This window comes from Suillus subalutaceus, assembly GCF_016647625.1.
Source record: "Suillus subalutaceus strain FC151 chromosome Unknown DFJ58scaffold_42, whole genome shotgun sequence".
Lineage (NCBI taxonomy): Eukaryota > Fungi > Basidiomycota > Agaricomycetes > Boletales > Suillaceae > Suillus > Suillus subalutaceus.
Genome location: NW_024540291.1, coordinates 166801 through 188918, shown reverse-complemented (window position 1 = coordinate 188918; position 22118 = coordinate 166801). Strand labels below are relative to the sequence as shown.

The following is a 22118-nucleotide window of genomic DNA, read 5'->3' as shown; positions in this document are numbered from 1 at the left end:
CACTTGAGCAAATTGAACTCTCACCTAAGAAGCTTCAGTCTGAACAAATTGCTGCTTACAAAGCCCATTTCCTTTGTAAGAACTGTCCAGGCAAGTGCAGGGAAAGTGTTTCCCTTGAGATTACGTAAGTTTCTCGCGATAGAAACCCAGTTTTGTGAGACCAGTGTTCTCACCACGTAGTGTTTACTGACCAACACGAGCTTTGGTCACCATTGTTATTTGTGAGACCAGCGTTCTCACCAGGTATTTGTATACTGACCAACACGAGCTTTGGTCATTGTTGTTATTTGTCATTGTTTTCTATTTGTCATTTGTTGTTATTTGTGAGACCAGCGTTCTCACCAGGTATTTGTATATTGACCAACACGAGCTTTGGTCCACGTAGTCACATTTGAGACCAGCTTCTCAACAGTTAACCGTATATTCAGGAAACCAGTTCAAGTGTCTAGACGGTATATCCTAGACAATCCCATAGTTTCAATCAGAGATAATAAAGCTCCGGCTAAGTTAATCTGACTGATTGGTTTAGCGAGCCTCCCAAGAACTCACACGTTATCTACCACGAAAGAAGAAAAGTCGTAGACCGTGTTAATCGAGGACTGGCAAGAAGTCTTATCCAGTGTAATTGTGGTGTCATTACATTCTTACACGTATTTATATAAGACCCTCGGTTATTAAGACACCGCGTGCGCGCCTTGCGCGCTTTCTCATGCTTAAGCGCCCTGCGTCACACAGCGTCGCACAGCATCCAGGAGCATCCATCCATCGTCCAACCAGTCCCTCGGTATGTCACTTTCATTATCTGACCATATTTGGCATATTACACTTCCCATTTCGTCATGGACCCTTACTTTACATCACTTTATATCACTTACATACTTAGAGCGCTCCCTATTTGGCTCCGAGCCCTGGGAGAGCGCTTAGGTAGAACTTACATACTCTCATGTTCGTTTACACCCAACTATTCCACCTTACCTTCCTACCACTCAGTATCTATCACCAGTTAGTTCCATGCAATGCATGTATCCATCATCATCTTAAGGCCCTAGCATCAGTCTATAGCTAGTGGCACTATCAGTATCCGTCTAGATCCGCACTTTTCCCCTTATCAGTCTCAGTAATCCGTCGTCTACACTTGTGCACCACTTGCACTACCTTCCCGCACTCCGCGCACTTTCGCATTCCGCTTTCCCGCGTGCGCCTTCAGCGCATTTCTCGCACTTTCACCGCCATTCACCAGGGTTGTTCAGCATCATTCCGTGGATCCTTGCTTTCCTTGCTTCCCCTTTAGGGTCGAACATTCTTGCATTCTGCGAGTATAGCAGCTAGGCAGAGCTGAGACTCACTTATACTGGCTGAGCACTTTTCTTATATGTGCCTGCCTCTGGCAGACGAAGCTCATGTGGCCTCAACCTGATGATTGTGCTACCTACGACAACGCCCGAAGGCTCTACTCCTACTGACTAAGCTGCGCAAAGGGTGGCAAACACCCGCCTGCACCACCCCCCGCTGGAGGGGTACCCCACTCCAACATCACAACTCATTGCTTCCAGAGGTCTTCAAGGCACTGCAGTTACTTAAGAGTGCTTATTGCGAGGGTCATATTTCAGCTCGTGCTCATGCAGAACTTGCAGCAGTGGATCTTTAGTATAATTACTTGTCATGTGTCAATTTTTTGCAATATTCATTTGGTTCATGGTTTGAACCGGTTCTGAACTCAAACTGACCCCCCAAACCCATTCACTGAAGTTCAGTTCGAGGTTTGGGCTGTCCCCATGAACCGAACTTTTGTAAAGTTCAAGGTTCAGAAAAATCACTCTCAGAACCAGACTGAACCAAACTTTGGCAGTACTAGTTTTGTTAGCATACAAAAAGAAAGCTAAGGGCTTGCTGCCTGGTGGTAGCTGGGACTATGAGGCAAAATGAAGGCAATCAAAATCGCCACAGATGATATTAATACATACTTGAACATTCCAAAAGGTGTCGGCAGTGAAAGGTTTGTCTACAAAATGTATGAAAGTCTTGCCATCGAACTTTGAGAACTGTTGTGCATTAAAAACCATATGTGGGAACAGTTGAGGATTGTGAAGGAGATCAGCCACCCACTCCCAGAGATCCCAATAGTATAAATTGAATTGTCGAATTGAATCATTGTATGGTACAGAAATTATGTCCTGAGTAAACTAAAACTCGGGAGTTGTCAGACATTGAATGTCAGAAAGAACAAAAGAAAACCACCCCAGTGACACGATGGAAGACAGCATCCCACCTGTTGTGGATGTCTTTGTGGTTCTGGAACATGAATTTTTCCTGCCTGGAAGTGCACTGGTTACAGAACTTGATAAGACGATCAGTCTGTCCATTATTTAGGCAGGCCTCCAGAGCAAGCTCAGCAATATCAAACTCCAGCCACAATCTGAATGGAGCCCAAGGGTGTTTGTCAGGTGGTGTAGAAGATGTCAATGGTGTTGGATGGCACTTGAAATCATTGAAAGCATGTACATACTTCTGGTGCCATCCTGCTGCCAGGATGATACTCACACTTAATGTCATCAACCCCAAACATGGGATCTGCATGTTCAGGGATGTCAGTGTCAAGAAATGAAGTAGGTTCTAGCAAAGTTTTAATGGTGAATATAACAAACATAATGAACAATAATCTGAGCTTACCATTGTGCTCCATGTTGTCTAAATCGTTCCAAGTGTCCGGTGGGACATCACGTTGTCCTGTTGCAACTTGAATGCAATTAGAAAACACATTATTAAAGGGCACTTACCTCTCTGTCCTGACACTGTATCAATATGATCTCCCCTCATTTGTTGCGTATTTGAGGGACCCACTATTATTAGTAGAATTTAGAAATGGTAAATAACAAGAAAATGTATGTACCTGTGTCTCTTTGAAGGGAATCCATGAAATGTTGATTTTGCTGTTGTTTCTCAGCTTTCTTCTCACATGCCTTGCGGTGAGTAGTGTAACCATGCGGTTTGATGTCTTGTTGACATAAGTCGCAATATTTTGACCTCTCGGAGCCCATTTTGTCGACAGGGATATACAAGTTATGTAATGGTATTGTTATGGATGGAAAGAAGGGGGGAGAACCCTCAAGAACGCTGTAAAAGAGGAATTCAAGCAAGTAAGATGCATATCAATCACGTCACATGCACATTGCAAGCGATTGAAGCCCCGCCATCAATCTTACAGCAAGGTTGTAAGCATGATTGTAATGTGATGTAAATGGTTCCTGATTACAATCATTTTAGGAAATTTGTGACATAGGTCCTGGTGTTTCTGTACACCTCTGTATTTGCAAGTTTTCCAGTGTTGGATAACAGTCCAAAATGAGGACCTCTCACAGATCTCACATCTTGGGATCTGTTGTGTTTGCTACATCTGTTTACATACTGTTTACATGGTCTTTTTCAGATCTGATCAGTTTCTCACTTCTGCAGTGATTGCTCCATCACCAGTGCCATAAGCTCATAACTGTAAGCATCAAACTTCTTTTTGACAAGAGCTGATGTAGCTTACATAATGGCAATTTCGGGTGTTCTTGCACGTTAGTCGCAATGCCGCCGGTGCCTTTCAATCCATATTAAGGCATGGCAACCCAAAATAGATATTTCTGATAAATGCCCTTAGTACCGCTGCCAGTGAATACCACTGCTAATTAAGCACTACTACTTCGAGTGTAATTATAGCGTATCGTGTATGTACCCAAAGACTATCTGGTATGATTTATACGTGCATTCGAAAGCTTTCGAAAATGAGTGTCTCCGGCTGCTTCAACGATGCGGTGGTTTGCTAAGCAATTGGCTCTATTGAACTCTCTACTTACAACCACCCACACTGTATAATGAGATTCCAGAGTGCATACACTCGCTGTTTTTTGAAACTTTTTTCACTAGGTCGTGTCTACTCAACCTATATGTTCAAATATCACCATTTATGCGCGGCACCTACTTTCTCTCGCTCGCACAAGTGGCGCAGCCACCTGTAGGCTCCACAAGCCCTGGCTCCACAATTTCTCCTTGTGTCTAACTTCGGACCTCCTGTCATCCCACCCGCTGCCACCCAACTCCTCCCACCGATTGTAAACACGTCCTCCCGCCGCCTTTTCCCAACATGCTCAAAGACTCGGGAGTCGGACGCAATGAGTTTTCTTTTTTTTTAGCACCCGGATCTCAACCCTTGCGAGTCAATAACCTCTAACAGCTTCAACAATCTATCAACAATGGGAGTAGGAACATGTTAAGAGTCAAGAGGTCAGGAAAGCGTTCACTCTAGTCATCTACTAAGGTGCGTGTTATCTTTTTACTGTATCATGGTCTTCGAGCAGCATACGCTAAATAGTCAGTGCCACAGTTGTGTTTCCCACCCATTGGGAGCCGATCTACTTCAGAACGTTAACAGAGCGCTACACAATATGACAGCGGGTGCCGTTGTCGTTTAGGTCATTCCACTTGCAGTAAATTGAACCCAGGCTTGCCGAGGCGCGTGTGTCTAGGTGTGTCCCAGGAACAGACCATGCGACTCCATCATTCAAGTGCCTGCTCATATATCCAAGAATATCCGTGTTTCCATCTCTATCTAAGTAATGGTATGTAATAGCACCGCAAGCTGTCATCGAGCACATGTAGCATTACCCACAGTTTAGGCAAATAAAGCCTACCGTATCAAACCGCGAACTCTGAATCTCCACTTCCTTGCTCCCACCACAATGGCGTTCCAGCCTGCAGCTATCGAAGGCGGCAGGGACCCTCGAGTCTATCTTTCAGAGAAGGAAGAGCAGGATGTGTATGTCCCTGAGAACTACCATGTTCCTGATGGCACTACGCCCAATCTCGAGACATACATGCACTACGCCAAGATTCAACGTGACAGGGAGGCCCTCTCTGCCAGGAATGACGCTGAAGGTGGCCGCTTGGGTGGCCTGTTCTCGAGAATATTCAATCGTTCCCAGGAATCTGACAGCCGTTCCGTTGCATCAGCCCGCTCTGATCCGAAGAATGTAGCGCCTTCCTCAGAGGAGGGGGGCAGCGCTCTAGTCACCTCAAGCGAATACCGTGCAGCTTCTGGGGCTCTTAGGACGGCCACGTGGGGGAGCGTGTTCTATCTTATTACCACTGGTAAGCTGATTGACGGATTTGATGATTTTGATGGGTTCTATGACATCCTTTCCAAGACATTTTGGGTCCTTACTCTACCCCGTGGGCATTCCAACAAGTTGGATATGGTCCTGGTGTAGCCTGTTTCTTCGTCTTCGGTATTTTGGCTGCATACAGTGGCTTCCTCCTATGGTGGATGTTCTTGAAACTGGACTCGGAAAGGTATCCCGTCAAGTCTTTCGGAGACTTAGGGCACCGCATCTATGGCCGTTGGTTCAAGTATCGTACGTAAACACACTCATGAATATAGAGAATCGATTGATCACGTGGATCTACAGTCTGTAACATCTTGCAAAGTTTGCAGCTCGTGATCAATGTCGGTATCATTATTCTGGGTAATGGCCAAGGTCTTTCGCAGATGGCAAAGTTCAAGGTACCCTTCTCATGATTTGGCGCATGTTGACATCTAACTTAGCCCTCTATAGCTATGTTTCTGCGTCTGTAACGTTGTCTGGACCCTGGCTGGAATGATACTTGGTCAAATTCGGACTCTTCAGAAGTTTGGCAAGGTCGCCAATCTCTCTATCTGGCTGAACATCATTGTATTGATTATGACGATGGCCTTTGTGGCTAACTCGCCACCCAACTATATTGCGTCACCGACTGGAGAATACGCAGGCCCTGTGATAACTCAAGCAATCAACCTACAGCCTTTCCAGGACCAGCTCAATGGTATCATGCAGATTGTGTTCTCATATGGTGGAGCGTAAGTCATCATAAATCATGAAGACGTTCATGTACAGATGAACAAATTATTTTAGCATGATTTTTATCGAGTTCATGGCTGAAATGCGGCGCCCAATGGATTTCTGGAAGGCTATGGCGTTGTCCCAGATTTTCATCTTCGTCGTATACATGTTCTTCGGCCTTTTCGTCTACACATACCAAGGCCAATATGTTATTAACGTCCGTCAATTCTCTCTTGATTTGGAATCGGCTATTGACAACGCTGTTGCAGCCGGCCAACCAGGGAATTTCCACTTATGGTCTACAGACTGCGACGAACGCCATTTCTTTGACCGCCGGTCTCATTGCTGCTGCATTGTATGGCAACATTGGTGTCAAAGTCATCTACAACAACGTCTTCGTGGAGATGTTTGGTTTCCCCGAGTTGACTGTTTCTCGGGCTAAATACTACTTCGCCATCTCTGTCGTAGTGTATTGGATCATTGCCTTCATTATTGGATCCGCCATCCCGCAATTCAGCTTACTCTCGTCGCTGGTTGCTGCCGTTTGCATCTTCCGTGAGTATTTATATTCTAGTTGCTCTCACCACGACTTAATCTCCTTTCAGAGTTTACATACACCTTCCCGCCATTTATGATTTTGGGTTACTGCATGCAACTGGATGCCACAAAAGGCGACGGACAATTTGACGTCAACAACCCCCACGCCCACCGTGTTGATACATGGAGGGATTCATCGCGTTGGAAACGTGCATGTACGTACCAACTTCTGCTCAGAGTTCCCTCGCGCTAAATTTAACCTTGCCACCAGTCTTCACCAACTTTAAGAACACGTTCTTCAACGTGTGGAACATCCTTCTCACGCTCGCATGCTTGTCTTGCGCTATTCTGAGCGCGTACTCGTCCATCCTCTCGATGGTGAATGCGTTCCAATCCGAGAATCCTCCGCCGTCGTTTGGCTGCAGGTCGCCTCTGGACAACAGTTAGAACATGAAGTGGTTGGGACATCATGATATGAATTTGAACGTGTTTTAGTTTAATTGAAAGCTGTAGGATGTCATAGATAAACTCATGATACTGAACTTGGGAATGATATAGTACTCTGACATGCTCACCCTTAACATCAACCTAATGTACCACTGGGACATTTGTTATCTCATAGTACGCGGGGTGCACAAGACCCTGTACATCACTTTAGTCACTGAGGGTGTTCGATGTTCAACGTTCAACGTTCAGGATTCGCCAAACTACGCCTCTGGCCTACGGCACGTGAAGATGTATAACAAATTAAGTACAAAACAAATGCACTCCCACTATATAGTTTACATAATAGAACTTCATCGACGCAAGACAAGATATAATCGGAATATGCAACTCCAACGTCTACACCCCACGAGCCTCGAGACGACTCCGGAAAATCTTCTGGAACTGCGGGACGTGCTCAAAGTCCATGAGCGTGTGGTGTTCCCCAGGCACATCGGTATATGATGCCTCGCCGCGGCTGAAGCCAGACCATGGCTTGAGCTGGTTGTTGAGCCAGTCAACCTTGGTTCCGGCAAAGGGAATGGCATAGAAAACTTCGAGTGCGGCTGAGGGGTTGGTACATGAGCAAGCGCGTCTGAAGTTAGAAAGTGAACAGACATACAAACTGAGCCTGATGGGTTGTAATCTAGTCCGCAATCGATGAGGGACCCGGCGAGGTCCACCCACTTATCAAGCTTCTCGAGCGTCAGCTGGAGCTCAACGATTCGTTCAGGAGGCGACATCTTCCACACAAACTCGAGCTGCTCCTGCCTCGTGAGCAGTCTCAGGGGAGGAGCTAGATCATCAGCATCATGTTTCGAGACGAGACCAAGGAAGGACGACAAGTGGAGCATGCCAGACGTCCAATCAATCTCGGTCATGCGGGGGGAAATATGAGGAGGAATGTTGATGAGACCGACGAACTTGACTTCATCGCCCATGGCCTCGAGCCGCTTAGCAACTTCAAACGCGACAACACCACCATAGCTGTAGCCCGCAATGGCGTATGGTCCCGTCGCCTGAGTCTTCTTGACTGCTGCGGCATAACAGGAAACCATCTCGTCCATGGAGGTGAAGTAGGGGTGCCCAGTATCGAAGCCACGAGCACGGAAAGCATAGAAGGGGCGCTCATTATGAAAGTATTTAGCGAGATTGACGAAAATGAGCACCTCGCCGATACCGGGGTGAACGAAGAAAATTGGCGTCTTATTTCCAGTGAGTTGGAGGGGAACGATGGGGTCGTACTCCTCAGTCTGGGTGCTCTTGGAGAGCAAGGAGTTGATGTAGTTTGCCAGGCTCGAGAGAACGGGATGCTTGAGGATTTGAATGGCAGAGATGTCAGGCAGGCCGAAGTATTCCTCTCCTTCGCGCTTGAGCCTGGAAATTATTTGTCAGTGAAGGCCGTTTGAAGGCGGAAACAGATATACGCACCGGATAGCATCAATGGAAGTACCACCGATCTCGAAGAAGTTGTCGCTCGCAGACATCTCGCTTTCCGCAAGGTTGAAGATGCCAGCATATATCTTCGCAAGCGCCTTCTCCGTCTCGGTGGATGGGGCGACAAACGTGGCGCCGCGTGCCTCGCTGAGAAGCTCCTCAGAGCGCGCGATGTGCTGACCAAGCTGACCTTGCTTGAACAGACTGATCAGACGCGCACGAGACAGTTTACCCAGTGTCGTCTTCTCCATCTGGTTCACAGGGAATGGGAACGATGAACTGAGGCGGCAGGGTGATCATCTTCACACAGATATCCCGAAGGGCCCTGTGTGTGGCAAAGAGCTTTGTGGAAGCGTCTGCCCCATCGAGGTCGAATGTCGGCGAGTAGAAAATGATGAACCCTTCGGTCTCCTGCCCAGGAGCACGGTACGGAGCTGCGGCGAGGAACGAGTGCGTCACCCCTTCCACGGTCTGGAGATGGGTCTCGAGCTCAGGGATACCATACGAGACACCATGGACAATGACGGTGTCCTTGATACGACCGCTGAGGCGCATCACACCATTCTCGATGATACCAACATCTCCGGTGCGGTACCAGCCTCCCTCAACGAAGCTGGAGGACGTAGCCTCTGCGTTGTTGTAGTAGCGTACGAAGACCATCGGTCCGCGAACCTGAAGCTCGCCGCTCTCTCCGTCGGGGCGCAGGGTGGTGCCATCTACAGGGTCAACGATGCGCATCTCGCAACCATTGATGGGTCGACCGAGATCAAGGAACTCGTGAGCGGGCTCGGTGGCAAGGACATCCACAGGACCGTATATACATCCAGCGCTGGAAAACCACATCAATTTATGTACCCATGTAACTTAATTCGCCTTACCAAGTTTCCGTCATTCCAAACCCAGCGGAGATCACAAAGGACGCGGAGTTTTTGCTGAACTTTTTCATCATGGCAGCGAACGCTTGCGCGGTCTTGGAAATAACAGCTTCACCCCCACTGTTGATCCGCTTGATGGAGGATATGTCAAAGCATCCGAAGAGGTCGGTGTGCTTCTCCAGATCACGAGTGAGCTTGGAGAGCAGGAAATTCGGGGCGAAAGCCAATTCGACTGACTAAAATAGAATGATAAGATACACATTAAGCTATGGATGAATTTTAGCATGCCTTTTCATCGATAAGACGGAGAAACCGAAGGGGATCAGCAAGGATAGCAGATACGTGCACGTGGAGTTGCGAAGCACCATATAACAGAGGTGTGATGTGCATTTCTAACGATCCCGCGACGTGATCAAATCCGACCCCTGAATGTTACGATCAATTTAAAACTAAAATTTAAACTACGTGTGCCTTACAGTTCAAGACTCGAGATTCAGAAGTCAGGCCGTAGCTTTGTCCCTTGGCACGGCATGCAGCCAGGATCGTGCGGTGCGTGTGCACGACCGCCTTCGAGAATCCAGTAGACCCTGACGTCAGGAACAGGATCGCCTCGTCGTCTGGCTTAGCCTCGTACCCAATCCAGTCAGCTGAGACGGTGAATATCTCCGCTGATGCCTTTAATTCAGAGAACAGATGAACCTCCAGACCAGAAAGTGTGCTGATCTGTTCAGCCCCAAGCTCGCTGGTAAGCCAAATAGCAGACCCAAACAAGTTCTTGATGTGGGCAACATGGCCCTCCTTGTGCGCCTGTTGCGCGCTAAGCGCGGGTTGCAAGCAGGGCACATAGCCAGCCAGCAGACACGCCCATACAGCAGCCATATTGTCTTCGTGCTCCGTCAGGTACACGACGACGACTGAACCTGTGGGTTTTCCCCACTGCAGCATGGCACGTGCAAGGTTGCGAACAGATTGGTTGAAGGCGCTGAAGGTCTTGGTCTGGATGGAGGAGTCATGTGCCGAGGAGGTTATGAAACCAAGCTCGTGAGACGGATAACAGTCGACAGCTTGAGCGATGACGTCGTGGAGGGTATTAGGTTGTGTAGAGGCAACAGATTTCTTGAAGGTGGCAGCGAATTCGGTAGCGGTAGTGGGGGAGACTGCGACGGGTGCCATTGTAAGCTGTGTCGCAAGCTAAATTCTAAAGCAGTAACACGAAGAATGTTATAAAAGATGTCTAGGACGTTCAACGTTGAACACTTACCGGTCTTCTTGGAATTACTTATATATGTACACCCGGGGAGGGTGTTGCTAACATACGCCTTGCTTGTGCGCAAACGTTCAATTGTGTACCGGAAGAACTTTCCGCGCGATGCTCAAGAGAGCCCATATGCATAGTGTAGAGTTGGTTTAGAGATTACTACAAAGACGAACTTGTGATAGGATGCTCGAGGAGGAGAACCAATCCTCATGTTATGTAATAACCGTTCTCGTATAAAATCATTCCCGATTAGGGCTTTATAGCTACCGCTGGCCCGTACTTACCGTACCATCGAAGGGTCTGTTGTCCGGTTTCGGTACGGGCAGTACCCCTCAGGCCACCGTAAATCGTGTATATGGTTACGGTCACCATAACGGAAATCTGACCGTGCAAACAAGGTGACTTCCATGCCAGAAAGTAGCACTACGTCCGCGTTTGAGGGATTTATCCGTTCGAATTTCCTTGGTATCGCGTCAATAAGAGGGAGTTAAGACCAATTCTCTTGTAACCCAACAGTGTGCTCCTCCGAACTCTTTGGCAACTTTGTTACTCTACAAAGTAGGCCAAGACCATGACTCGTAAGACGCAAGTCCATCTGTTTATCTGTTGCCAATCTGTCACGGTGTTCCAAATGTCAACGCTAACTTCTTCTCCTCAAGTTGTTCACTTCAGTATTTCCGTGGCGTCCTGATATGATTGACCATCTGATGCGTGGCTCGAGAATCATGATGAGTGGCGTAAGCACATAGGTCCTCAGCCCATGAACAAGAAGCCCACTCTTTTTTCAAAAAAAAAACCCCCCCGTTTATTGTCGCTGTAGGCTAGCCTAATGTCGACAGTACATTTGGTATTAAATAATAAAGGTGATTTCGAGTTTGGTGTATAAATAAATGTCCATCGGCTTGCACCTCTCCAGGAGAGTGTGCGAAGCTATGATAGATGCTCTCCTGGCTAGCTGTCTAGTACTATAGAGGCGGTGTGCTTGCGCGGACTCGGAGGCACGAGACTTGGAGCGCGGGCTTGCGTGGGAATTGGACAGTGGTTACTAAGCATGCACAGGAGGTCTACTAAGTAGTCTTTGGGCTTCATTTTCGAGGTTTTCCTCTAGTCTCTTTGTTTCTGCGATGTAGCGGAAGAGGTGGGACACTTTCTTTGGGTTGTTGAGGGGAAGGCCCAGGAACGTACGTAGGCAGCTCGTTGTGGCACGGACTGGGGACGAAGATAAGGTGCGTCTCGACTCATGAAATTTCTACTGACCTTCTTGCTTCCCGAGATATGTCACGCAGTATGGTAATGTTAAAGCTATGTAGTTGATGCATACTCGGTACTATGCGTCGAACGTATAGCTTTAGCTCTTGCCACGAGGTTAAGCTAACATACAGCCAACCAGATGTTATCCCGGCGGGTGACGGCCGGCCCGCGATGTAGTATATAGCCTTCTCCTTCCCGTCCTTCGACTCGTAAACACGAGCACCACGAGGGCACATCCGTGAGTTGGATTCCAGCTCATCACAACACTGCTATAAACCTAAGTACCTTGAGGTCAAGTCGAACTTCCTGTCACCGCCCACCCGCGCGCTAGTGTGCAGAGTCTATCATCCGCCGAGTGCGCCAAGCAGTGACTACTAGACGCAGCCGGCAGATGATAGACTTTCTTAAGTACGTCCCATATATGAATCCGACATTGCTAAATACGTCGCTTTGGAAAGCCGTCCACTACTTGTCCTGTCTCGGCAGAACTCTGCTTCATTTGCTCTATCTACGATCGACTTGCGTCATTATGAGATATGTGTATGAGTGCCGCATTCCAAAATATTGTCGACACCAGACGTACACGCGAAATAGATATAAATTCAAGTCTCCCATGAAATTTGGAAGATGAGTTTCATCTTACATTCTCTCACCCATGTACAACTTGAATACATCTGTCCAGGGGAAGGCTTGTCTGCGCTACGTCAAATTTTGCATTATGATGCATAATGGATAACAAATTGGCGAGCACAAGCGGGAAACACATGCCGTCATCATGAAAAATGACGAAAAACGATGCGATACCCCACAACCTGGATGCTGTTGTTTACGGGCACTGTCCTGCAGGAAAAACGCTCCCATAGCTTGTCGCCAGAGCTGCTAAATCTTCTGGAGTCTGGACTCTTGCGACTCACGACATTTCCATCTCAAAGGGACCGGGTTTTTTATGCGCTCACAAAGCATTTTTGTTGTCAGCATTGACGTGAGTCAGCACGTGGGGACGCACCAGAGGTTTTTTCGCGGTAAAAATGATCAACACAGTGCACAGAATGGAATCTACTTCAGCTAGCTGATCTACTTATATCTATGTACGAGCGTACTTATACTTATTCCCAGAATCAGCTGTGTGCTAGTAGACGAGACTGCGACTTTGCTCATATAATTACACTGACTTGGATTGTCGGCAGCAAGGAAATCTGAGGACTCAACTTCACAACGGCTGTCGTGTCGTCAACTCGTCGCCACAACCTGTCGGTCCTGAAGCAAGAATAATTGGCTTATCAATCAGTCATATCATCGCCTTGGTTGGTCGTATGTGCTCCGTATGAGCCGGGGAATCATAGAGGTGCACAGTAAGCCTGAAGTTTGAACAACAGTCCAATGATTTACTACGGTTGTGGAGGTGTATTGGGGGTGTTTGACAACGCCTTCTGAAATAATCATGGGAAAATGAATATTTTATCTGGCCATCTAGGCGTATGTAAGTCGCAGTAAGTGCGGAAAACACAAAATAAGTAATCGAAGCAACATTGTGCGGCAATACGTAGGAGCAATTAGCACTGAAGAATGCAGAATTCATATCAGGATCATGTTATTCTAAACAGTGGGCTCACAAGCACCATCATGAGAAAATGCAGAGAATCATTTTTAATATGTACTTTGGTCATAAGACAAGCATAGCGACGTAATTAGTCAAGCGATCCGAGTATAAGTAGTGGAATAGTTACATGCGAAAGACAGATATGAACACAATACACCACTCTAAATTTTTACAGCCCACGAGCCTCAAGACGACCACGGAAGATCTTCTGGAATTGTGGGACGTGGTCAAAGTCCATCAGCGTGTAGTGTTGCCCGGGAACGTCAGTATATGATGGCTCGCCGCGGCTGAACCCAGACCATGGCTTGAGCTGGTTGTTCAGCCAGTCTGACTTGCTGCCACGCAGAGGAATGGCGTAGAAAACGTCGACTGCAGCTGAACAGACCCAGAATATGAGCAAGCAATAATGATGTCAGAAAAGAAATCACATACAAACTGAGCCTGACGGGTTGTAGTCTTTTCCGCACTCGATCAACGACCCAGCGATGTCCACCCAGTGGTCGAGCTTCTCAGCCGTCAGCTGGAGCTCGACGAGACGATCAGGGGGAGACAGCTTCCACACCACCTCGAGCTGCTCCTTCCTCGTCATCGATCTCAGAGCAGGCGCGAGATCATTGGCATCATGCTTCGACACGAGACCGAGGAAGTACGACAAGTTGAGCATCCCGCCTGTCCAGTCGATCTCGTGCATGCGGTCGGCGATATGGGGAGGGATGTTGATGAGACCGACGAACTTGACTTCATCGCCCATGGCCTCGATCCGCTTGGCAACTTCAAATGCGACAACGCCGCCGTAACTGTACCCCGCGATGGCATATGGTCCCTTTGCCTGGGTCCTCTTGACTGCTGCAGCATAGCACGACACCATCTCGTCCATGGAAGTGAAGAAGGGGTGGCCGGGCTCGAAGCCACGAGCGCGGAGAGCGTAGAAGGGACGCTCGTTCTGGAAGTATTTGGCGAGGTTGACGAAAATGAGAACCTCTCCGACACCAGGGTGCACGAAGAAGATGGGCGTCTTGTTTCCGGTCAGCTGAAGAGGGACGATGGGGTCGTACTCCTCAGTCTGGCTGTCCTTGGAGAGCAGGGCGTTGACATAGTTGGCGAGGCTCGAGATGACGGGGTGCTTGAGGATTTGGATAGTGGGGATTTCAGGCAGGCCGAAATGTGCTTCTCCCTCGCGCTTGAGCCTAGAGATGATATATATTAGTGACAGTGATTTTAGGCCGGGACGGATATACTACTGACCTGATGACATCAATGGAAGTACCGCCGAGTTCGAAGAAGTTGTCGCTCGCAGACATCTCGCTTTCCGCAAGGTTGAATATGCCAGCATATATCTTAGCAAGTGCCTTCTCCGTCTCGGTGGACGGGGCGACAAACGTGGCGCCGCGTGCCTCGCTGAGAAGCTCCTCAGAGCGTGCGATGTGCTGGCCAAGCTGACCTTGCTTGAACAGACTGATCAGACGCGCACGAGACAGTTTACCCAGTGTCGTCTTCTCCATCTGGTTCACAGGGATGGGAACGATGAACTGAGGTGGCAGGGTGATCATTTTCACACAGATATCCCGAAGGGCCCTGTGCGTGGCAAAGAGCTTTGTGGAAGCGTCTGCTCCATCGAGGTCGAATGTCGGCGAGTAGAAAATGATGAACCCTTCGGTCTCCTGCCCAGGAGCACGGTACGGAGCTGCGGCGAGGAACGAGTGCGTCACCCCTTCCACGGTCTGGAGATGGGTCTCGAGCTCAGGGATACCATACGAGACACCATGGACAATGACGGTGTCCTTGATACGACCGCTGAGGCGCATGACACCATTCTCGATGATGCCAACGTCGCCGGTGCGGTACCAGCCTCCCTCAACGAAGCTGGAGGACGTAGCCTCGGCGTTGTTGTAGTAGCGTACGAAGACCATCGGTCCGCGGACCTGAAGCTCGCCGCTCTCTCCGTCGGGGCGCAGCGTGGCGCCATCTTTGGGATCAACGATGCGCATCTCGCAACCATTGATGGGTCGCCCGAGATCAAGGAACTCGTGGGCAGGCTCTGTCGCGAGGACATCAACAGGATCGTAAATGCATCCGGCGCTGCAGAAACCCCATCAGTTTATATACCCATATGGTTTGATGAGCCTTACCAAGTTTCCGTCATTCCAAATCCAGCAGAGATGACGAACGATACAGCGGAGGGGTTCTTGCTAAGATGTTTCATCGTAGCAGCGAACGCTTGCGCAGTCTTGGAAACAACAGCTTCACCACCGCTGTTGATCCGCTTGATGGAGGACAAGTCAAAGTCTCCGAAGAGGTCGGTGCGCTTCTCCAGATCACGCGTGAGCTTGGAGAGCAAGAAGTTCGGGGCGAATGCCAGTTCAATCGACTAACAATTGAATGATGAGAGAAGCGCGAGGCCATTATTTCATATTGACATACCTTTTCGTCGATCAGACGGAGCAGCCGAAGAGGATCAGCAAGGATAGCAGATGCGTGCACGTGGAGTTGCGAAGCCCCATATAGCAGAGGTGTGATGTGCATCTCCAATGATCCTGCGACGTGATCAAATCCGACCCCTGAATGTCATGATTAATTTCAATCGTTTTATTTAAACCAAGTGCGCCTTACAGTTCAAGACTCGAGATTCGGAAGTCAGGCCGTAGCTTTGTCCCTTGGCACGGCATGCAGCCAGGATCGTGCGGTGCGTGTGCACGACCGCCTTCGAGAATCCAGTAGACCCTGACGTCAAGAACAGGATCGCCTCGTCGTCTGGCTTGGCCTCGTACCCAACCCAGTCAGCCGAGACGGTGAATATCTCCGCCGATGCCTTTAATTCCGAGAGCATGTGAACCTCCAGACCAGAAATGGTGCTGATCTGCTCAGCCCCAATCTCGTTGGTCAGCCAAGTAGCAGACCCAAACAAGTTCTTGATGTGGGCCACATGGCCCTCCTTGTGCGCCTGCTGCGCGCTAAGCGCGGGTTGCAAGCAAGGCACATAGCCAGCTAGCAGACACGCCCATACAGCAGCCATGTTGTCTTCGTGCTCCGTCAGGTACACGACGACGACTGAGCCTGCGGGCTTTCCCCACTGTAGCATAGCACGCGCAAGGTTGCGAACAGATTGGTTGAAGGCGCTGAAGGTCTTCGTCTGGATGGAGGAGTCATGTGCCGAGGAGGTTATGAAACCAAGTTCGTGAGACGGATAACGCTCGACAGCTTGAGCGATGACGTCGTGGAGGGTATTAGGTTGTGGAGAGACAACGGATGTCTTGAGGCTTGTAAGGAATTTAGTAGTTGTAGTAGCGGTGACTGCGACGGGTGCCATTGCGAGATGTCTAAATTTTAAAATTGTAGGAGGATATGAAAAGGTGTCTAGGACGTTGCAATTTTAAGTGCCAACTTCCCTAGAGTTATATACCCGGATGCCAGACAGTAGCGGTACAGTGAGATTACGTGATCTCACACTAGGTAGTGGTGACTGAGGCTGATAGACTCGTCGTAGCACGCACCGCACAGATCACAGCCTGGTCTATTGTTTCAAAATCACTGCACAGAGCAACTAATAGTGTGGAACGCATACCTGCAACACCTTAGCGTGAGGGCTATGCTATAGACTTTGCACTGGTCGCAACTTCCGTACTAGTTCATCCGATCACTATCGTGACTCTGAGCGCACGTTGGATACTAGTCCAAGCGTCGACCATGTGTCATGTCAGGCATTGCAAATGCTAGTTTGTGACGATTGAGTTTACTGTTTCTCTAGTCCGTGGGTTTAGGATCACCCGGGCCGTGCGTGCAATGTGTCCAAAGCTGTGCTTGAATAATGCACATTATCTCCGCCTGTCTACTAGGTTTGAGCTGAATTAGCTTAGCACCATCGTGAAGTCACTGCTTGAGTCCTACTCTATCTTCGGACCGCCGATCAGAGGACTGGTGAGCTACAGATATCGTCAGATATATAATCATATATAGAAACAGGTTTTTGTCATATTGGAATGTAAAGCCATGTATGACGTCGGAAAACGCAGTCAATGTAAAGCACACTCACGAATTACCCGATAGGTTCATGTGGCCAATGTAGCAGAAAACAATGCCCGATGGAGCTCCATGCAGGGCTCACGAACAGGGGTCGGAGCTCGACTTCAAAATGGTAAACTTCTGACTGTCGTCTTGCTGGAGTTCAGGGATCCTGACGCGTGAACTTGTAATCGGATCAAACGATGATCGATTTCAGTACGTGTGGAAGACGAAGCGCGTGCGCGTGAAGATTGAAGATGTTCGTATGACATATTACAGGGCTCCGCGGATGTGGGGACTGTCGTGTACTAGATGATTGGATGATGCATGCCGAGGTCGCACTCGAATTGTGGGATTCGGAACCGAGAAGAAAACGAGTTCATCTAGAAGAGTAAGGACTCCAGGAGGGATCGCAATTGAACAGAGACTGATCAATCGTCCGACCCTGTGTCCGAGTCGGCTTGCCAAGAGATGAGAAACCCAGTACGACGCACCTTTGCAGCCGAGGGTAAAACTTTGCCCTAAAGCCTAAGGGCTATTAGATTACAATTTTGCCGCGGCTGGCTACATTCAACGCAAGGTCGTCAGGGCCCTTACAAATGCTTAAAATATTATCGTACCCCATCATGACACGCGCCAATTGAATCCAAGTTGGTCCTCGCCAGGATTGGAATGTATTGTAATGTATTACATGGAATCGTAAGGCCAGATACTTTTTCCGACATCATGAACATCAGATATCGGCAGATTCGTCGGTGGCACATGATTAATAGATCAAGTTGAGCAGACGAAGCTTGAAGTTGAAGCTTTAAGATGTGTCGGTGCGGAGTCCCCGATTCCCACGTTAGTGCTTGGCACCTATGTGCCAGTGAACTTTGGACATGGAATCGCGTAAAATATTGTTTAGAAATATAATTTATCCTATAATATTGCATCGCATCGTAAAAACATTACATCGTTGTCGATTTGTAACGTTTTGTAACGCGTTGCCCGCGTTCGTCGATCGCGTTTTTTTGTCGACGCACAGTGTTTTCACGCGTCGTTCGTTGTCACGCAGCTTACTCAACTCTGCTTAAGCATTCGTAGTAGTAGTATACAACTCACAAGCTCTTTGGGTGAGTTTTGTAGTGGCAACTCCGAAGTTGAAATGTTTGGGGAAGCCTATCCCATTTCCCCACTGTTCTTCTTCCCCACCATCATCTCCCCCCGTAGCTTGTACCGCCGCCGCCGCCTTCCTCTAGTGACAGTGAGCCCATGGATTCAGGTATGTTGTCGCTGCTTTTCGCAAATGGTAGGCTCGGTGTTTTCTCTACAGGCTTACTATGATCCCGAGGTTGTGCTAGCTACCAGCGGTAAGTTTGACCTCACTCTCGTTTTTCAATAACCTATGTTCAGTCAGAGCAGGAAAAGGTGCTAGACCAAGGCAATCGCTGCCGCCGACGGAGCTTTGTATTAGGTTCACCGCCCTTCCACATCTCTCCTTGTCTTGCTTCGTTGTCTCTCTTCCCATTATACTGCTCCGCATCACCGTTCCACCATCTGCTCTGCTATCGTGCTTTTTCGTTGCCTGTCCTAGTTTTCATGTCCCTGGATTACAGTATCATTCAACCGATTTTGTTGTACCATTCGAACTGGTGAAATATGATATTCATATTCCCTACGATATGCGACAAGACGCGAATACATGCGAAATATGGTATTAGTCCCAGGAGCGAGTCTCCTGTTGTGAAATATGTTGCTTCCCAATTCGTCATATTTCGCGCAATTCCAACGTTCTGGCGATGTCCAAAGTTCACTGGGAGCCCTGACGCGCGCGTGAACTTGTACTAGCTCGACTGATCGGATCAAACGATGATCGTACGTGTGGAAGACGAAGCGCGTGCGCGTGAAGATTGAAGATGTTCGTATGACATATTACAGGGCTCCGCGGATCCATGTGGGGACTGTCGTGTACTAGATACTAATTGGATGTGGAAAAACTTGGATACAGTGATGCATATGGATCTTGGATGGATCCTATGATAATCTGTAGCCTATGTTGTCTCTACAGCGAAGAAACTTGTGTACGTCTTTTCGGTTTCTCTTGGTGTCCCTATTTTATTAATGTTGACCAACTCCATATTCAGAATGTCCGAGTCTGTGTTTCTCTCAAAACATCCCCAGATTGCCCACCTCAAATTACAACACCCTTCACGATATACGAACATATCCTCTATCCTATAATGCTTTGAACTACCCGCAATGTCATGACTTGTGTCTTAGACGTGGTCCCCTTTATCGATCTGTCGTTGTAGTTTTTGATGAGTACGTCTGTCTGTTCATGTAGATGATATCTCAATGGCTTTCATGTTCGCTCGCACGCATTTCGAGTCTGCGGTATATGTGCACTGTCCAATTACGATTATAATACTCTGAGGGCCATGATATAATGTATTCGTAATATTACGGGCCAGCGAGCGAGAGTATTTAATCATATGGGTATTGTATTGAAATGTAATGGTAATATAATCATATTTAATTGTATCTAATGGATGTTCACGCCATCGAGAAAATTGACGCCGTTCCCGAAATCACATTTTAACCATTCCTTTGCAATAATAGTGACTGACGCGGACTCGGCACTCAGAGACGACCGGCTATCGGAGAGCATGTGTTTGCTGCTTGAAAACAAACATTCGACAGAGACACTAACAGCAGGGATCACGAGAATGGAGTGTACAGCAAAATTGTGTGCAAGGATTTTCCTCCCATAACGAGTTTTTGCTGTTCATCCTCGGAGCGCTGAAAGACTCGTTCCCAGGCACGGTTAAACGAATAAAACGGACCTTTGTCTTCATCAACGCTGAAATCACGTAAGTGATGGCTAATCAGATCATCTTCGGCTGCTTCTGGCAATGATTCAGGAAGTCCAGCTATAACAGAATGAAGATCAGCAAGTGATTGGGCAAGCTGTTTTCGCTGCTCGCTCACTTGAGCCATGGAGTTATATGCTGCCCTGATAACAAGAAGCACAAATTTTGCACTGAGCAATTGAACATTCGAACGCCAAGCACCGCGATGCGTGGGAACTACTGCTTCAGCTGTACAGTTTTTACCTTCACTGCGATGATTAATAATAATATTATATTAAAATATAACCTGTAATGTGGCAGTGTGCGCGGTCAAACGCTTTAAGATTTATCAAGAAGCTGCTCAACAAGGTACTCCCCTCCCAACTGCTGCCTCGTGCATTACGTCCAAACTAAAATATGGTTTTCTTATGCTATGCAGAGAATTTGTCTGCTTTATTCACACCTAACAGGTTCTGCGTGGTGTTGCACTGCCAGTTGCAACCAAAAGATAATGTGTGATCTCCGACTTAGACTCGGAGATGCATCGATGAACTCCGAACCCGAACTAAGCAGTAGCGCAGCGGTAAGGTACTGATTGGCAGGAAGTGCATGGATGATTTGAGTTTGGAATGGCTCGCGTGAGCATACACTGGTTCGAATCATGTGTTTGGGACGTCCCTGGACCCGTTATATTTCAAGCTCATTAATCCTAGCCGCAGCAAGGTATGTGATACGCTCAAGTTTGGACTAGTACTGAGCCTCTTGTAGTTTCTTAACAGTACTAGCCTGAGTACTATGCTGTATTGTCACGGTACATGTGAGATGCATCCATACCTTTCTAGGGTGACAAGATATCAATATACCTACACTCAAACTCCATAGAGAGCACTGCGTATTTCGCTTTCCCCTGCGTTGGAACTTCTGATCGTAGAGCACACATTAATTAATGCAGATTATGGTTGCAGGCCTTGCGCTCGTATGCCTCGGTGGCTTTGTTGATCACAGTAGATCCCCAACGCCACATAGACTGCGAACAACTTGATTTCCGAAGCCTGATATCTTGGCTGTGTGTACTTGGCACTCGGCGTTCAGGAATCTGCGCTCATTTGAAGTGGCGAAGTTCATCTCAAGTCCACAGATTTTCATCCAGGAACTGCCGCCGGCTACTCGGGGTTGCGGTTCGCCTGCTATCTATTTCATGTTGCTTATCATATTTCGTCAACTTGATCTCCACTTACCCCTCCGCCGATTCATATGAAATTATAATCGCAATATGCATCGATGATTCTCCAGCCCAGCATAATCACAGACACTCATGCACTTTCTTGTATGTTCATATCAGAGAGAGAAGAGCCGAGGCGAGACGACGATCGACAACCACAACGACTATCAAAACAGACGACGTTAGCGAGAATGGTAAGTACAACATTTTGAGCTATACCTATCAAAACAGACGAGCGCACGACTAAAGAAGAGAAAAAAGAGAAACGCGCGCGTGCTAACTATGTAGGGAATACCAAAAAAGAAACCGATAGTCGAAACTTTGTTCATGACAAAACCAGTACGATCGCTCGCACCTATCTTTTCTGTGAGACAAAAGTACTGGTCACGGCTAGGCAGCTTTCTAGCTAGGTTCCTTATCTCCTGTGCAATAACCACGCCACTGAAGTCAAGATATGGCATGCGAAATTAATCCTTGCGTTTTTAGCCAAGTGCTGTACAGAGTGGGTAAGCGACCGTGAAACATTTATTTGAAACTCGAATGATCCATCATTTGCGCCACCTGCACGACAAAGAAGAATCGATTGTTATTCCTTCGATATGATCTGGCTGGCGAGACTACGCCATTCATAGAAAGTGCCCCCCGTCGGTAAGCTGAACGTCGACAGAGTAAGAGTCTAACCTATATTCATGTATACAGCCTCGTTTTCTCCCCATTAATGTATTTGCATAACCTAGTGACTAATTAATACCTCCCAATTGTTACTG

The 22118-nt window shown here is 47.9% G+C and overlaps 4 protein-coding genes across 4 annotated transcripts; 1 reads left to right on the top strand and 3 right to left on the bottom strand.

Annotated features, from left to right (window-relative positions):
* Nucleotides 1-1910: 1910 nt before the first annotated feature.
* DFJ58DRAFT_659238 (uncharacterized protein) lies at nucleotides 1911-2553 on the bottom strand (the record flags this gene model as incomplete). The annotated part of the gene is made up of 2 exons (XM_041382075.1): nucleotides 1911-2183; nucleotides 2239-2553. 2 exons carry the CDS (start codon nucleotides 2551-2553, stop codon nucleotides 1911-1913), a joined length of 588 nt encoding a protein of 195 aa, XP_041244774.1.
* Nucleotides 2554-4721: 2168 nt separating this feature from the next.
* Nucleotides 4722-6842, top strand: DFJ58DRAFT_727026 (transmembrane amino acid transporter protein-domain-containing protein; the record flags this gene model as incomplete). The annotated part of the gene is made up of 8 exons (XM_041385427.1): nucleotides 4722-5130; nucleotides 5187-5393; nucleotides 5448-5542; nucleotides 5595-5875; nucleotides 5931-6075; nucleotides 6128-6413; nucleotides 6464-6610; nucleotides 6667-6842. 8 exons carry the CDS (start codon nucleotides 4722-4724, stop codon nucleotides 6840-6842), a joined length of 1746 nt encoding a protein of 581 aa, XP_041244773.1.
* A 266-nt stretch (nucleotides 6843-7108) lies between these two features.
* On the bottom strand, nucleotides 7109-10363 carry DFJ58DRAFT_878821 (atromentin synthetase; the record flags this gene model as incomplete). The annotated part of the gene is made up of 7 exons (XM_041394501.1): nucleotides 7109-7444; nucleotides 7501-8255; nucleotides 8310-8566; nucleotides 8622-9144; nucleotides 9194-9422; nucleotides 9496-9615; nucleotides 9667-10363. The coding sequence occupies 7 exons, from the start codon at nucleotides 10361-10363 to the stop codon at nucleotides 7239-7241; spliced, it is 2787 nt and encodes a 928-aa protein (XP_041244772.1). The 3' UTR covers nucleotides 7109-7238.
* Nucleotides 10364-13468: 3105 nt separating this feature from the next.
* Nucleotides 13469-16606, bottom strand: DFJ58DRAFT_659222 (atromentin synthetase; the record flags this gene model as incomplete). Its single annotated transcript, XM_041382072.1, has 6 exons — nucleotides 13469-13674; nucleotides 13732-14486; nucleotides 14545-15378; nucleotides 15429-15667; nucleotides 15721-15857; nucleotides 15910-16606. The coding sequence occupies 6 exons, from the start codon at nucleotides 16604-16606 to the stop codon at nucleotides 13469-13471; spliced, it is 2868 nt and encodes a 955-aa protein (XP_041244771.1).
* Nucleotides 16607-22118: the final 5512 nt, after the last annotated feature.